This window comes from Rhinatrema bivittatum, chromosome 4 (genome assembly GCF_901001135.1).
Source record: "Rhinatrema bivittatum chromosome 4, aRhiBiv1.1, whole genome shotgun sequence".
Lineage (NCBI taxonomy): Eukaryota > Metazoa > Chordata > Amphibia > Gymnophiona > Rhinatrematidae > Rhinatrema > Rhinatrema bivittatum.
Window position 1 is genome coordinate 468849204 of NC_042618.1, and position 16456 is coordinate 468865659.

Consider the following 16456-nt stretch of genomic DNA (forward strand, 5'->3'; position numbering starts at 1 on the left):
AAAGGGAAAAGATTAATTTACAACCACAGGGAGAGAAACCCTGAGTCCCCTACTCGCATCTGCTGGAGTCAGAAGATACTGAACTCCTGCAGAGGGGGTAGTAGTATATATGGTGACGCCCCCTCGAAGCTTGTGCTGACTCCATCTGCTGGATTGGGGACATAACCCATGGTCTGGACTGATCCAGGTACGTACAGGGAACACTCATATTACAATAAAGACATATAACCACCCATTTCAAACCTGAAAATGTTTTAGTATATGATGCAATTTTTATTTTTTTTTTTAAACATTGCATGCTTCTCAAGTTTAATAAATTTTTAGGGAACATATTTATAACATGACTGCCACCAATTTACTCAATATGGGAAAGGAGAATATTTTCAAATCACACTAACCCATGATCCACAGCAGCTTGTAACAAAGCCTCCCTTGCTGCATGTGTGGCTTTTCTCCAGCCTGCGATGATAGTTTGAGGATGAATCTTCTTTGCAACCAGCACTTCTGCCTCCTGTTAGGACACACATGCAATACGAGAAAGTGACCCCTTCATTTACTAAGCAAAGCTGACAGAGTAGTTGATCCGAGAACAAGACAGAAGAGAGAGAAAGAAAAAAGGCTTTCCCAGGTGATTAACTGTCTAGAGAAGGGGAACCGCAGGTTCTGCTATCTGTATCTGCTGGAGACAGAGAAATACTGAAGGGACGCAGGGTAAGCACTGAACTGGACAGGAGGCTCAACCCACTGTCTGGACTTATCTGAGTATGTACAGGGAATCCATCTTTGAAAATAGAAAGTCTATTCTGCTGAGTTTGAAGTTTAAGTTGTAAAGCAGAAATCTCTAAATTCTGTGTTTTTGTTGGGCTATCAGAGCTAAAGCACTACTTCACATAAATCAGGAGAACGTGGACCTGAGATGGTGAAGACAGATTTAGAAATCCTAGATTGCTCCACAGGCCAGCAAATTCCTAGATATAAGATTGTAAACCAAGCAATTTAACAAACTTGACAATGCAGAAGAAGTTTCAGCTTGTGCATATGCACACAGTCCAAACACTTGATTTTCTTACCTTTAAAAGTTCAGCTGCCAATACAGTTACAGATGTTGTTCCATCACCAACCTCATCATCTTGGACCTTTGACATATCTAAATCAGCAAGAAAAATGTTTTATTTCTTTCCATGTATTAAACTCCAGAGAACAAAAGCAGCTCCTATTGGTACTGCTTTAGTCACATTTAGCTGACATTTCAAATTGTATCAAAAGCAGACATGGGTACAGAAATGCAACAGTGGGGTGCATCACCAGAAACAAAATCCAGTTTGTCTGGACTACTGCTCTAACATCAAAAACAAAAGTTCACGACGTTACCTATTCTGAATAGTAATTTACATTTCAAAATCGCATAAGAAATAATACATATGAATTTTTGAACAGGCAAATAATACATTAACCAACAAGGAACATGGTTATAGCCATATACAAAGATGCAAGCTCTAGACAGGAGGTATAAACAATTTTCAACTGTAGACAAAAAAGTGTCAAAAAAAAAATGAAGTTACAGAAGCAAAAGTGTCAAGCAGCTCAAACTTACCAACCAAAATTTTGGCAGCAGGATTGTCAATTCCAATAGATTTCAGAATTGTCGCCCCATCATTAGTTACTGTGACAGAGCCATCTCTCCCACTGCTCAGCAAAATCTTGTCCTACAACATGTAAACATTTTCTGATTAAACTATGGGTTTTATGACCGTGAGAAACATGACATCTGCATACAGAAAAGGCACTGATGGTTTCTTACCATGCCTTTGGGTCCAAGAGTGCTTTTAACCAGATCACCAATTGTAATGGCGCCAATGAAAGAAGACTATAAGAAGAATAAGTTGGTATCAGGCATTTTTCATAATTTCAATAAAGAAAACCACAAAAATATGAATAATCACTGCAAACGTACAAGGCGAGCTGTCTCTGCCTTCTCTTCATCAGCTCCAGTTTTGAAAATGTTCACAGGTGCTAGTGAAAGGGAAGCCTACAAATAGATAGAAAAGACACTAATTATTAACATCTGAAAGTTTTTCAGTAAGTCTTCATTAGAAGGGGGCTGTTTGGCCCCTTAGCATTATTACTTCACCTTACATAAATATGAAGGATCCCTGAAAACATTCTCTCAGCCCGATGCAATAAAATATGAGCAAAGCTTTAGCTCACTTTTTTTTTTACTTACATGCAAAATATTGAGTTAACTCTTGGTACTGTAAGTAAACATACAGTGGAAGTTAAAAATTATTTATGCACAAATTCCAAGTAAGGAACCTCATACCTTGGGTTCAGCCCCATAGACTAAACATTAGATTGAGTATTTTTACTCCAGCTCTGATAGAAGTTAAATTTTAGTAGAAATTTTATTTTTACAGAAAATTAATAGAACCACACAGCATTAATACACATCAAATACTCTTACCAAAATGGAAACCAACAGTAGCCCACCCTACCGTTCCCCCTTCCTTTCCCCATTTCCTCTAAATCTGGCCTGTTCCCTCTTTCCTACCTTATACATACAATATGTCAGATGGATAGGCAGAACATTTTAAGTCCTTGGCAAGAAAAATCATTGAGAATCTGACTTCTACTTTTATGTGGTAGATGAGAAATATAAGGAAGCCAGATAGCTAATATTAAACCTCCTTCTCCTAGGTTGTGAGAATGGGCAAGGCAATTGTTCTATTACCAGCAAATGATGAATTTTATTTTGCAAAGAAGCGAACAGAATGAGTAACTATCTCCAAAAATATAGTAGTTACTTGTCAGTAACAAAACCTTCCACATCCACATGCTTTGTGAAAAAGTACAGTAAGACTTTCTAATCTGATACTGTCAAACAAGGCAGATGAAGCATCAGTGACTGAGATGCAATAGTTTCCATACATGTATAAACCTTTTTTCCAAAAACATCTATCTTGGGGCACAAACAGAAGGAGTGCCTTATTTTCCCTACTCCATTAAGGCATTTTATACAAAGATCAGAATTAGTAATATGAACCAAAATATGCCTGCCTCTGTGAAATAAAAGCCCAGTTCAAAAACTTAAATTGTCTCTCTCATTTGTATATTACTGGTAAGTTTTGAGATGCCAGCAAAATATGCCTTAAACACTTTCATGGAAAAATGTATAGGTAACTCTGCCTCCCATTTATTCTACAAGGAATCAAAATCCCATTCTGGTTTGGTATGTACTAACAACCTATGTCATCTCTCCAAAGCATGTCTACCAGGGTCCTCTATGTCAAACCATTCCTGTAAGAGCAACCGATTTTTCTCATTAAATTCTGAGGGAAGCAAAGATTCAACATAATGACAGGACTGAAGATAAGAGAAATCTCTCTCTATCAAATCCAAACCTTCTTGTAAACCAACAAAAATTAAGATTTTCCCCTGCTCATCCAACAATTGACCTACAACTTGTAGCTCACGAAATCGCCATTCTACAAAATGCTTCCTCTCCATTGAGGAGTGTGCCTGAACAGAAAACCAACATGGAGAAAGGCAAATGCCCCAGAATCCTCTGCTTAGCCTGTCCTGGCTGTATGAACTCTAAGGCCTGGATTTTCTAAGGTCGCAGACCTTAGAAAGTCCGGCAGTAATGGGGGGGTGGGGGGGGGTTCGCACTGAATAACTACACCATAAAAGGTGTAGTTATTCGGCGCGAAACTGGCGGTGATAAGGGTCCTTACCTTTCGCAGTCAGCGATGTCTCCACAGCATCGGCCCTGGTGCCACCCCAACTCCTCCTCTTCCGACTTCGCTCCCATTTAGTGATCGCCCGCGAAAAGGGAATGAGCCGGCCCCATCTCATTGAGAGGAGGACTTGGTGACCAAGTGTTGATGCTACTATCCCTGAAAGGCCGATGTCCCCGAAAGGAATGAGGCCAGGATTGAGATCGGGAAGCATTACCCCTCGGGAACAAGCCCCTTGCTCTGATGGAAAAACGGAGTTGCCCCCTAAGTCTAGTGCAAGAGGGTAAGAAGGACTTAGACTGTTTCGGGCGGTCTTCCGGCAACTTATGAACCTTATTTTCTCCCAGGGATTTGATAAGTTGCTCTAGGTCCTCACCAAAAAGCAACTGGCCCTTGAAGGGAAGGGTTCCTAACTGCGCTTTGGAAGAGGCGTCCGCAGACCAATTTCTCAGCCAGAGGAGGAGACGTCTGGCCGAGACTGTGAAGACCATTGCCTTGGCTTGCACTCGCAGAAGATCGTGCAGGGCGTCCACCCCATACGCAATCGCTCCCTCCAAGCGATCCGCCTGCTCCGCCTCTGCAGACGGGAGGTCTTGGGTGCTGAGTAATTGTTGAACCCACCTGAGGCTTGCCGCTGCATGAGACTGCCGCAGATTGGCGCCCGAACTCCCAAGGACAGGATCTCAAATATGCATTTGAGATAAAATTCCAACTTGCGGTCCTGGACATCCTTTAGAGCCGTAGCCCCAACCACCGGGATGGTGGTGTGTTTGGTAACTGCTGTGACAGAGGAATCTACCTTGGGCATCTTAAGTAGATTCAAGCAGTCCTCAGGAAGGGGGTAGAGCTTGTCCATAGCCCTCCCCACTCGGAGTCCCGCCTTAGGGTACTCCCATTCCCTAAGGAGCATCAGCTTATGTATAGGGTGAAAAGGAAAAGTACATGGAAGAGCCCCAAGTCCCGCCAAGACCGGGTTCATGTTGGCAGGCATTGCGGCCATAACTGTATCTACCGGGGGCAACTCAACTCCCAGTTCTTGCAAAATGAAGGGAATAAGCGGTTCTAGTTCCTCCTTTTGAAATAAGCGTAGCACCCGAGGATCGTCCCCAAGGGGGGGGGGGTGTTTAAGAAGCAGCGAGTCAATATCCAGATCTGGAATAGGGACCGGCGGCGGGACCTCCCTAACCGAGCCCTGGCCCTCCGGAAGTTGCGGAGGAGAAATTTGTGGGTTTCTTTGGGGGGGCCAGGGACGGATCTTCCTCCTGCTGTAAGCTGGCTAAATAGGACTTGTGCATAAGAAGCACAAACTCCACGGAGAAACAAGACTTCGACTTCCCCGGGGGGGAGAGGGGTAGGGAAAGGTCAGGCACCCCCTCTGGGGCATGAAGGAGGCTCAAATCTGGAGGAGAAACTAAAAAAAAAAAAAAAAAAAAAAAAAGATACTGGCTCACCTTCCTCCTGCACATCCGATTCTGCATTTGAGCCTGCTTCCAAGATGGCCACTGTTCCCGCAGTTTTCCGGACCAGGAACGACCTAACCACACAGCGGGGACCTCACCCTCGGGTCGCTGTGGGAGAGGGGACCGATGAAGGACTCTCCCCACCCGGTAGGCACCCTGAACAGAGGCCTCCGTGTGAAAAACGTGTGGCAGACTCTCCACATGCTTTACAGGCGCTAGAACGGGGCATCAGCGCTAAAGAAAAAAAATAATCACTAAAAAAGTAACAGCTGAGCTGTGCAGGGCTGAAGTCGGTCAGGGTAGCAACTGAACTCTGCATGCTGCCTGAGCTGTCCACAGTTCTTAAAAAGTAAAAAATACAGCCCTGCTTTGTAGCTTTTTTTTTTTTTTTAAACTGCTCAGCTAAGCCAGGGGAAAAACACTCCCTGAGAGGGTACTGTTTTACAGTTGACAGCTAGATAATGGGGGAGGGACTGGACCACCAGTATCACCCCAGATGGTCTTCGGGAAAAAGGGGCCTAGGATGGGCAAGCCCCCCCCGAAGAGCGAAGAGACTGTCTGTGAGGAAAAAAAAAAAAAAAAGAGAGAAAACTTTCAAAGTCCTTTTTTTTTTTTTTTTTTTTAAACAAGAATTTAATACTTGCTTGATCCAGACCAAAAGTAAAGAAAATCCCTTCAGGGAAACTAAGGGAAGCAAGAGAAGGGGAACAGTAGCTTCAGCTGCCTGCACCTGCTGGAGACAGACGAATACTGAAGGGGTGTAGGGTAGGCTCTGTCCTGATATAGAATACCCTCACAGTTTTGGTCTGTCTCCACCTGCTGGACAGGAGGCTCAATCCACGGTCTGGACTGATCTGGGTAAGTACAAGGAAATTAGAGAAAAATCAAGAGGGGTCCAAGCCACAAAAGTATGCTTTGTAGTTTCTAATAACTTTTGTACATTAATCTCAAAGCAGATTCAAATCCTTTGGTAGGAAAATTCCCAAAATACCGTATCCAAGTATCAATCTATTTCAGAGGAAACCTCCCCCTACCATCCCTGTACATGCCAATCCCCCACTGCCAAAGCTTCAGATTTGAGATTCAACTTGAATCCTGCAAGTGGTCCGTAAACTCTAAGTTCTTGTAGTAATGCTGGCAAGGAAGTTTCTGGAACCAATACATATAGTAATAAGTCATCTGCAAAAGCAGATAGCTTGAACTGTTTCAAATGTATGGCTATACCCTTTATAACTGGATGTGTGACATAAGAGGGTCTTAAAGCTAGAACAGAGGAGAATGCGAACAGCCTCATCTGATACCCCTACCAAGAAGAAATTCAGGGGATAATTCTCCATTTACCAAAATATCAGCCCTCTGATTTTTGTATAACAAATGAAGAAAACACAAAGGGTTCTTTCTAGGACACACATATTTAAAGATTCAAACAAAAAACATCCAGTTCACCCTGTCAACTGTCTTTTTGACATAAAAAATCAACAGGGATTTCAAATGGTTTCAAGATACATACTCCATTGTGGCCAGTATTTTCCATATATTTGCTACTGGAGTTCTCCTCTTCACAAAACCAACTTGTTCTGATCCACCAAATATTTTAAGAAAATGGCTGATAGACTGGCATATATCTTTGTCAAGTCTCATTCAAACAATGAAACTGGCCAATAAGTTCCAGGCGTTGCTGGATCTTGCCCAGGTTTAGGCAGAACCATAAGAGTGATTCAACTTGCAATAATGCTTCAAAAACTGACACCAAAGATCCACTTACTTCATCTGACAATTTATAAAATTCCCCAGGCAACCCATCTGGTCCCGGAGATTTAAAGAGTTTAGATTGCTTAATTACCTTCCAAACCTCTTCATCACTGATAGGAAAATTCAAAAATTCCAGCTGGGCTGCTGTCAGTTTAGGCAAAGATTTCCATTATACGCTGTATACAGATCCTTATAATACTGATAAAAAATCTGGCTTAGCTCCCTAGTAGAATGTACCAGATTCCCATTCCTACCTCGCATAGCCGTAATATAGGTTTCATCTGCCCTATGCTTAATTCAAAAAAGCAGTTAAAACTTCTTTCACTTGCCTTTCCTGACTCCCAAACCAGAATTTTTAGATCAATCTCAAGAAGAAATACTCTCCCTTCCCTCCCAAAATGTGTTTGTTTTATCTTTTATGGTATGTTTTGCTTTTAGTTTTACTTTGCTGATTATGTAGTATTTTAATTGTAAAAGTTTAGATCTGCATTTTGCCTGTTTATGTGGTATAGAAAAATGTTAAATAAAATAAATTAGCCATTATTCAACCAGGTTTATCATATAGAAAACATTTGAGTTATAATAAAAACATACTTTTTTTCATGCGCTGGTGCAGCCAAGTATTTAATTTATCTTGTGCTGCTAGATATTGTATCTGTCTGTGGGGTTGGGCTGCGGTGAAATAAAACGCTCCTCTCAGTTGACCCTCTAATCTCAAAACCTCTCTAGCTATTATACATGTCTTGTGGACCTTACCAGCCATGATGTCTCCCATAAGAACTGATTTAGCAGTTTCCCAAAATAACACTGGCACACAATGATGTCGGGCATTAAAAATACCAAAAGCCTCCCATTTTTCCTTAAGATATTCCTGGAATTATGTCTTCATATAAGGAAAGAGGAAATATCCAGGAGCATCACTGGAGCCAAACTCTCTAACTTCATCCACACCGGGGCATAGAGGCATAGAAATGACGGCAAAGACTGGGACACATTAAACCTACCATGAACTGATTGTGACACTTTCAACCCGCTGACGTTGCTTTTACCACCTCCCACTTTCTCCCTCTCCTCCCCTACCCACCCTCTACCCAAAATACTCCCTCCTAGGTACTTATCGTCTCTTACTAATGGTTGGCTCCTCTCCTTTTCTCTTCTCCACGGTTATTTTCTATCGTAGTCAACATTATTACCCTCTTAACGATTATTTATTCTCCTAGTTATTGGTGAAAATTACTTCTTGTTTAATGCCACTGGTTAATAAGTTTTATTGTAAAGCCATTTGCTGAATCAATGTTGTTTGTAAACCGAGGTGATGTGCCACACGTGCCGCGGTATATAAAAAAAATCTTTAAATAAATAAATAAAAATAAATAAGTAGACCAAACGGCCCATCCAGTCTGCCCAGCAAGCTTTCCACTTTTTTTTTTTCCCTCATACTTGTTACTCTTGGCTCTTAGTAACCTTTTGGTTCTCTCTCCCTTCCACCCCCACCACTAATGCAGAGAGCAGTGTTGGAGCTGCATCTAAGTGAACTATCTATCTTAATTAGTTAAGGGTAGTAACCGCCGCAATAAGCAAGCTACACCCATGCTTATTTGTTTACCCAGACTATGTAATTCAGTCCTTGTTGGTTGTTGTCTGTATATAGATCCACTTTTCTTCATTCCCCCTGCCGTTGAAGCAGAGAGCTATGCTGGATATGCATTGAAAGTGAAGTATCAGGCTTATTTGGTTTGGGGTAGTAACCGCTGTAACAAGCAAGCTACTCCCCGCTTTTTTGTGAATGCAAATCCTTTTTTCCACATTCATTCACGTCCTCTAGATTTTATGGATCCACAGTGTTTACCCCACGCCCCTTTGAAGTCCTTCACAGTTCTGGTCTTCACCAGCAGGACCACCACCGCTCTTCTCCAATCACTCGGCACCACTCCTGTTTCTAGGGATCTACTGAACAGGTCACACAGCGGACCCGCCAGCACATCTCTGAGCTCTCTCAGTATCCTGGGATGAACTTCATCAGGCCCCATGGCTTTGTCCACTTTCAGTTTCTCCAGCTCTTCCCATACATTTTCTACTGTAAGTGGAGTTACATCCAGGTGATCTCCCCATGATAAAAGATATATTTGGCAAAACCTTGCCAACACAAAATTAAAGTAGTTTGACTTTATTGCTAATATTACATCAACAGAGATCCCAACCACATCAAGTGCTGATAGTACAACTAAAATACAATATCCAGAGATCACCATAATTTTGTCTTCCTCAGCACTTTCATTATATAGAGAAATCTTCTGCCAATTTTCAAATCAGTTATTACAGATGAGATATCTGGTCAGGTCAAGCCTGAAACATAGGGGGAACCGCTCCCAGTCTCCACCCAAATCTATTAGATATTGTTAAACAGGAAAGAAATGAGAGGCATATCCCATCAATAACAGTGTTATCTGCCCCCATGTCTGCTCGCTTCCAGCTAGTATAAGTTTGACTCATGGTTAGATGTATATCCTATGGTTCTCTATGCCTGTACCTGGCCAATACAGTCTGATGTTAGCCCCACATCTCTATATTGTCAAAACTTTTTTTGCAACCTCTGCCATATCAAAAATCTATGAAGTGCCTCCATGCCACACTCTGAGGCGTGCTGGAAACTGCAACATGAAGTGTACTTGCTTGTGAATCAAAGTAGAGCAGACTTCACGAATTTCTTCTGCTGCTGAGAAACTTTTAAGGAATAATCTTGAAATATCCTGATACATCGCAATTCATACCTAATTTTCTGCTTTTTACGATATGCTTGCATAATGTACATTTTCTTAATGCTTAAAATTTAATTTGTGATTGGGGAGTCACGTGAGGTGGTGAGCCTGGAGAGACGCTGAACACCATCCCCTACTAATCTGCATTCATCTGCTACTGGTGTTTGATTATACAAATTTCTATCTTCTGAGATCCCTACATGTCGACAGATCACTATATGTGGCGATCTCCTGGGGTGATGCCCATAAAAAGTGGCAAAAAAGAGAACCACTTGAGCAGGGCCTTCCAAGATGGCGCCTGCGAAAGAATCTGGACCTCCATCAGCTGGTGAGGAGTCTTTCATGAAGGATGCAACTAAAGCAATAGTTGCCACTCTGTCAGGAAAACTAATCAATAATAATGTTATTTGTGTAAAGCCTATGGCTGTTATTTGTTTACTTCCTGTATAACCGGATGTTTACCTGTTGTTTTCTTACTGTATTACCTGTTGAATGTAAAGCCTGTTGCTAATTTATTGTTTACTGTAAACCGAGGTGATGTATATCTATACGTATCACGGTATATAAAAATCTCTAAATAAATAAATAATCAGATCGCGGGTTTAAAAATTATCTAAATTCAGCCCCTGACCAGATGTGGCAGAAGGCCACACCTCAGTATTGAAGGATATATCTGTGGCTGTTAAATTGAAATTAAAAAAATAGAGAAGTCGCTGCTGACTTACGAAAACAAAATAGATGATTTAGAAAATCGATCTCACAGATCGAATTTGTGCTTCATGGGATTTAGTGAAAGCTTGGAGGAAAGATAACTTACCAAACCTCCTGGCCACGTGGTTGCCTGAAGCCCTAGATTTGCCGGATCTAAAAGTTCATCTAGTCGTCGAATGGGCACACTGGCTAGGAGATGGTGGGATGACCATACGAGGCCCCTAGTCGTGATTGCAAAACTTCTCAATTTCACACAAACAGATCATTACTTCTACCCACCTCTCTGCATTGGGGAGTAACAGCTAATCCCTCTATCATAGGATTTAAATGGAGGCACATTAATTTGTGTACACATACACTGCACCCCTTGCTACAAAAAGTGCATACACATTTGCAAGTAGAACTGTGCACACAGCTCAGGGTACCTTATTACACTGGGGCTTCTGTCAGTAGGAACAAGATGGCAAATTTAATACTGAAGAGATTAAAAAATATTAGGAAGTGCGTTAGCAGAAAATGAGAGAGATTAAGACCATATTTAACATGCTCTGGTTTACCAGTGAGGATCATCTGTGTTGAACCAAAAAAAAAAAAGCCTGCTGATGAGCAAGGTCTTATCATTCTCTCTCAAATAAAGATATAGTTGCGATGGAGAAGGTACAGAGGAGGGCAACCAAAATGATAAAGGGGATGGAACAGCTCCCCTATGAGGAAAGACTAAAGAGGTTAAGGCTGTTCAGCTTGGAGAAGAGATGGCTGAGGGGGGATATGATAGAGGTGTTTAAAATCATGAGAGGTCTAGAACGGATAAATGTGAATCGGTTATTTACTCTTTCGGATAATAGAAGGACTAGGGAGCACTCCATGGCGTTAGCAAGTAACACATTTAAAACTAATCAGAGAGAGTTCTTTTTCACTCCACATACAATTAAACTCTGGAATTTGTTGCCAGAGGATGTGGTTAGTACAGTTAGTATAGCTGGGTTTAAAAAAAGGTTTGGATATTTTCTTGGAGGAGAAGTCCATTACTTGCTATTAATCAAAATGACTTAGAAAATGCCACTGCTATTACTACCATCAGCAGCATGGGATATACTTAGTTTTTGGGTACTTGCCAGGTTCTTATGGCCTGGATTGGCCACTGTTGGAAACAGGATGCTGGGCTTGATGGACCCTTGGTCAAAAGCCAGTATGGCAATTTCTTATGTTCATCAGCATTGAAGATACTGCCCCTTAATTGGTTTGAATATTTTCTGTCATACAGAACACAGTCACATAGGACAAATACATACTCCAAACCCAGAGTCCTCACATGTGTAGTGCCACAAGGCTCAGTCACCTTCCCATTGAACATTTACATCCACTGATCTGTGACCTCATCCAGGCTTTTAACATTGCCATTTTCAACTCTGTGTCAAAATTAGGCCAGACTAAATTTCCATTGCAAACCTCGAACTGTTTTGGAGAAATAGCTCAGTAGTTCAGTGACAAGAAATTCAAATGAAACCCTTCCAAATCTGAATTCCTCTGTATCAGCCAACGTCGTCACCTATTACCACATTATCCCAAGGAATCAGTACAAAGCCAGGGGTCCACCTCAATCCGAACCTCAGCATGGAAACATTACTAAGGTAATTTGAGAGAGCCTCATTCATGCATCTATGCCAGATGAGCCAACTACACAATTACCTTGACATAATTTGGCCAGTGATCCATGCATTAAATCACCAGCAGAATAAACTGCTTCAATTTCCTATTTAGTGGCAAAGATGGCACCACCATAGGTCGCCACGTGGTTGACCTACTGAGCCACAAACAGGGCCTATCCCCCCCCCCCCTTTTACCTCGCCGGGATTGAGAACAGAGTCGGTACGGCATGCCAAGCAAGGAGACAGGAGAAGACTCGCCGGAGCTCTTCTTCTATGGATTGAAGATTTTTTTTTTACTTACTGGTCTCAATGCTTACCGGCCGATGCAGAGACGGTTTCCAGCTGCAGGGGAAGAGGGCTTCGGCCTTCACTGCCACTCTTGGCTTTGCACCCGCTGCAGCAGCTAAGTCCATGTCGGGAGCCGGCTACCAGACCAAGGCACACTCTGAGGGATCAGAAATCACCTCAAGAATTTGACTTGGGGAGGGACCCTTAGGTATCACCGCAGGAGAGCGGGGCTAAATCTTCTTTAAATTAAAATGCTTCCTTTTTTTTTTGTAATCTCGCTAGCCCCATACTAGTGAGGGGATAGTGTCCTCATTGAGAGATACTGAGGAACTGAGGTCACTGCAGGGGTATATCTAGGGTGACATCAGCCATGAAATCTCCATCTCCTATCTGCTAGCAGAGGAGCACATAACCCACTGGTCCTGAGTCCATCTGGCTACATGCTAGGAAATCCCAGATATTTTGAAAAGTGATTATCAGTTTAAACCAATTTCCTCCCTAATTTTAGACTGATTAAAGAGTAGCTCCAGAGCTGCAGATGCAATGTCTCAAGGTCTCCAGCAACTGCTGGAAGCCAATGTGGGACAAAGCACCTGCGGCATTTCAAGTTCTGCCTCCCACCAGTGAAAGCACTTACTCTCCCAGTGTTGCAGATGTAACAGTGGAGAACAAGCACTTGCCTCCCCTTCCCTAAGTAGCCAAAGTGTCTGCTGCTTGGTGCAGCTAATGCAGCATTTGAAGCAGAGCATGCCTACCAGAAGCACTTCCCGGCAAGCTCCCTGTCCCCACACAAAAACAGAAGTGAAGTGCTGCCAAGCACAGAAGCCTCAGTAAGATTACTGCTGAAGGAAAGAGGAGAAGCCTGGAGCCATCTCTAATAAGGGGGAAAGTTGTTGCAATTTGGGTGAGTGAGTGGGATAGGGAGAGAAAGGGACATGCTAGGGGATGGAAGTAGAAATAAGGATGCTACTGAGTAGATGAGTGTGGAAATTTGCTTAATACTGTTTTGGCTTCTGTCCATCAAAATAAACTCCAATATTTACCCAGAAAGATGAGTCACTTTTCCACTGATGTTCTCCTCTTTCTGCTCTTGTCATAATAAACCCTGATAAATTCCTGGGGAAACTTAAAATAAAACCCAAAATGAAGGTCCCTAAGTATGAAAAACCTCCAGCTCTTACACAGTACAGGCACAAGAATTTTGGTAAGAGCCAAAGTATTGGACAACATAAAACATACACTACATTGGCTCTCAGTGGAAAGCAGGATAAAGTTCAAAACATTCTATTTTGTCTTCAAGTGCATTAACAAAACGGAACACATCACCCCTATTTTAAAGGAACTCCACTGGCTACCTATCACCTTCCGATCTCAATACAAAGCCTTGACCATTCTTCACTGCTCGCTACACAAATTCAACCACACCTGGCTCGAAGAAATGCCTCACTTCCGTACATCGAACCGCCCCATAAGAAGTGCCCATGCTGGCACCCTCCATACCCCTTCCCTCAAGTCTGCGCATCTGTCCCTCACCAGAGAAAGGGCTATCTCCATAGCTGGTACCTCCCTCTGGAACTCGCTCCCCGCCCCTCTGTATAGAGCCGTCTCTTACCAAATTCAAAAAAGGAGTCAAACCTTGGCTCTTCAAGCAAGCCTACCCCGATACAAACATAACGTAGACCTTATCCTAAACAGTTCTTGTTATTGACCTTCCCCCAGCCAGCCCCCCCCCCCCCCCCCCCCCGCACCTTCCACCTCTAGCGCCTCCCTTCCTCATCTTTCTCCCTGATTCTCTGGTACGCTACCTTCCCCGTCCCTGAATCCTGTTTGGTACTCCCTCGACACACGAATTCTTAGTTAAGATAACATTGTATTGACTGTATAAAGTTCTTTCCCCCCCCCAATCTCTGCCCCTTTTGCTCACCTAGCCCTCAAATATCTGTTTTATAATGCCTCCTTTGTATTTAGTTCCCTTTTTGTTTTACCTCTGTTTGGTTTTGACTACGATTTGGTTTTTTGTTCTTTGTATTTCCTCTTACCATATCAGTTCAATGTAAGCCGGCATGATGTGCCTTACGAATGTCGGCAAAGAAAAGCCTTTAAATAAATAAATAAATAACAAACAGGCCCCAGACTGCTTCTTGCAACTTACCTGGAAACATAGACATGACATCAGAAAAGGACCAAATGGTTCATCTAGTCTGCCCAGTAAGCTTATAGCAGTATCTGCCAGGCTGTGCAAGTTACTCCTATGCTTATCAGTTTCCCAGACTGTAAAAGTCAGGGCCCTTGTTGGTTGCTGTCTGATTCCAATTCCCCTTTACCCCCTTGCTGTGGAAGCAGAGAGCAATTTTGGAGTTGCATCAAAAGGGCTTATTGGTTAAGAGTAGTAACAACTGCATCAGCAATTTACCCCATGCTTATTTGTTCCCCAGACCGTAAAAGTCGGGGCTCTCATTGGTTGCTGACTCAATCCAATTTCTCTCACACACCCGCCAGAGAACTCCATTCTTCCCAATTAGCTCTTCTTTCCAGTCCACCTCTGGCCTCTGCCACTGATAGCATGTTACACACCTAAAATGTGTAACATGCTACCACTATCTTGAGCCCAGCTACCTAACCTTCAGGAAAATAAACTAAGGCATGGTTTCTTATTCAGCCCTTCCCAGCAGAAACTTGCCCGCCAACCTAACCATCAACTTTGTTAAGATCCATGAATTACCAACTGCTGGATTCCAAAAGGCCTACTATGAATCTGACATGAAATCCATAGCTAATTCAAATATCATCGGTTAGCTGAATTCTACTGTAATCTACTTTGAGGCCATTCGTGTTAAGAAGTGGAATATCAAATATCAGTAAATAAATATTGTTTTGGTGAATGCATTTGGTGAGGCAGACAAGTAAAGTTTCCGTGAATCAAATATATTCTGCATACAAAACTTACATAGAATGATCTAAAGAGACTCAATACCAATGGTTATGCTCAGACCTTCAACTGCTGGGTGAAAGGATTAAGTCGAGTTATGGTAACCAGAAATATACAGAAAAATCCATCCCGAAATGCATATTACTTCAGAATTTTTTTAGAAGCATCTCTGGTACTTAAGTGGAGTTTCTAATACTCCGTATTAAAAAAAAAAAAAAAATCAGCTTCATGGCTATTTTATTCCTTGGCATTTCTGGGAAAGTTTCGGGACCTCTCCTTCGTGACTGACTTTGAGTAATGGGCTATATTTTCTTCCCAGTCATGAGACTGCGGCCCGAGCAACGTCAGTTAGAGAAGAGCCAGCTCATGGACAAAGCACAGAGGCCGGAGACAGCAGGCCGAGAGAGGTCTGGCGGGCTCGGGTTTCCCGGCCGCGCTGCAGAAAGCCACCGAAGCTTCACCATCCGCTCTCGGGCCGTAGCGAGGCACAGACACTCGCCCGCCCGTGCTGGAAGAACTGGGCCATTAATATTCAGAACTCTCCCCGCCAGGAGACGGAAAGGCACCCGAGAATATGGGGGGGGGGGGGGGTTCCCGGTCCATTTTCCAGTCAGACACACTCACCATGACGCCGCCAAACCCAGGTACAGAGAGCGAGCGAAAGAACGCGTGCCGCGACCCAACCGTCAGAGCGCGTCGCCGGAAGACGGGTCCCTTACCAGGAAATGACGTCATGCAGGCACCTCCGCGTTTTGGCTTCTTGCTAGACGGGCTCACTGTTAGTGTGGTCATTTAAGCGGCATTCTACCGGCCTGGCCGCCTGCGGGGTACAAGTTTAAAAACCGGCAGTAAGTACCGGGTCTATGGAGCTGGACCTGCAGATCTCGTCTTACCTCCGACCGCCAGAGGGCGCTGCAGGGGAGAAGTTCTGCTCCGGCCTGGAGAGGCGCGGCTTGTCCGCTATAAAGCGCATGTCCGGAAGTGGCGTCTGGCAGGTGGATGAGGGGATTGTCTGTGTCTGTTCATGTCTTTTCTACACATTGATTGGGCTTGGTGTGTAGCCGCCGTGGGACGTCTTCCTCCCTCGAGCTGGGCTGTTCCCAGCTGTGTGCATGGAGGCTCTGGTGCCAGTGGCTGCTTCCCTTCCCTCCTCCAGGGGTTTCGGGCGTGATGA

General features: G+C 43.3%; 1 protein-coding gene across 2 annotated transcripts in view; it reads right to left on the reverse strand.

Annotated features, from left to right (window-relative positions):
- Nucleotides 1–16089, reverse strand: part of CCT2 (chaperonin containing TCP1 subunit 2) — a 95875-nt gene extending 79786 nt beyond the window's left edge. The window contains exons 1-6 of one of the 2 annotated variants that reach the window (XM_029597207.1): nucleotides 15907–16089; nucleotides 1955–2029; nucleotides 1802–1867; nucleotides 1595–1706; nucleotides 1071–1147; nucleotides 399–511 (exon numbers count right to left, since the gene is read on the reverse strand). In XM_029597207.1, the coding sequence (XP_029453067.1) occupies nucleotides 399–511; nucleotides 1071–1147; nucleotides 1595–1706; nucleotides 1802–1867; nucleotides 1955–2029; nucleotides 15907–16074 (611 nt within the window). In that variant the 5' untranslated portion in view covers nucleotides 16075–16089. The remainder of the gene's footprint in view (nucleotides 1–398; nucleotides 512–1070; nucleotides 1148–1594; nucleotides 1707–1801; nucleotides 1868–1954; nucleotides 2030–15906) is intronic. The other variant, XM_029597208.1, reaches the window with a different exon arrangement.
- Between the last annotated feature and the right edge of the window lie 367 nt (nucleotides 16090–16456).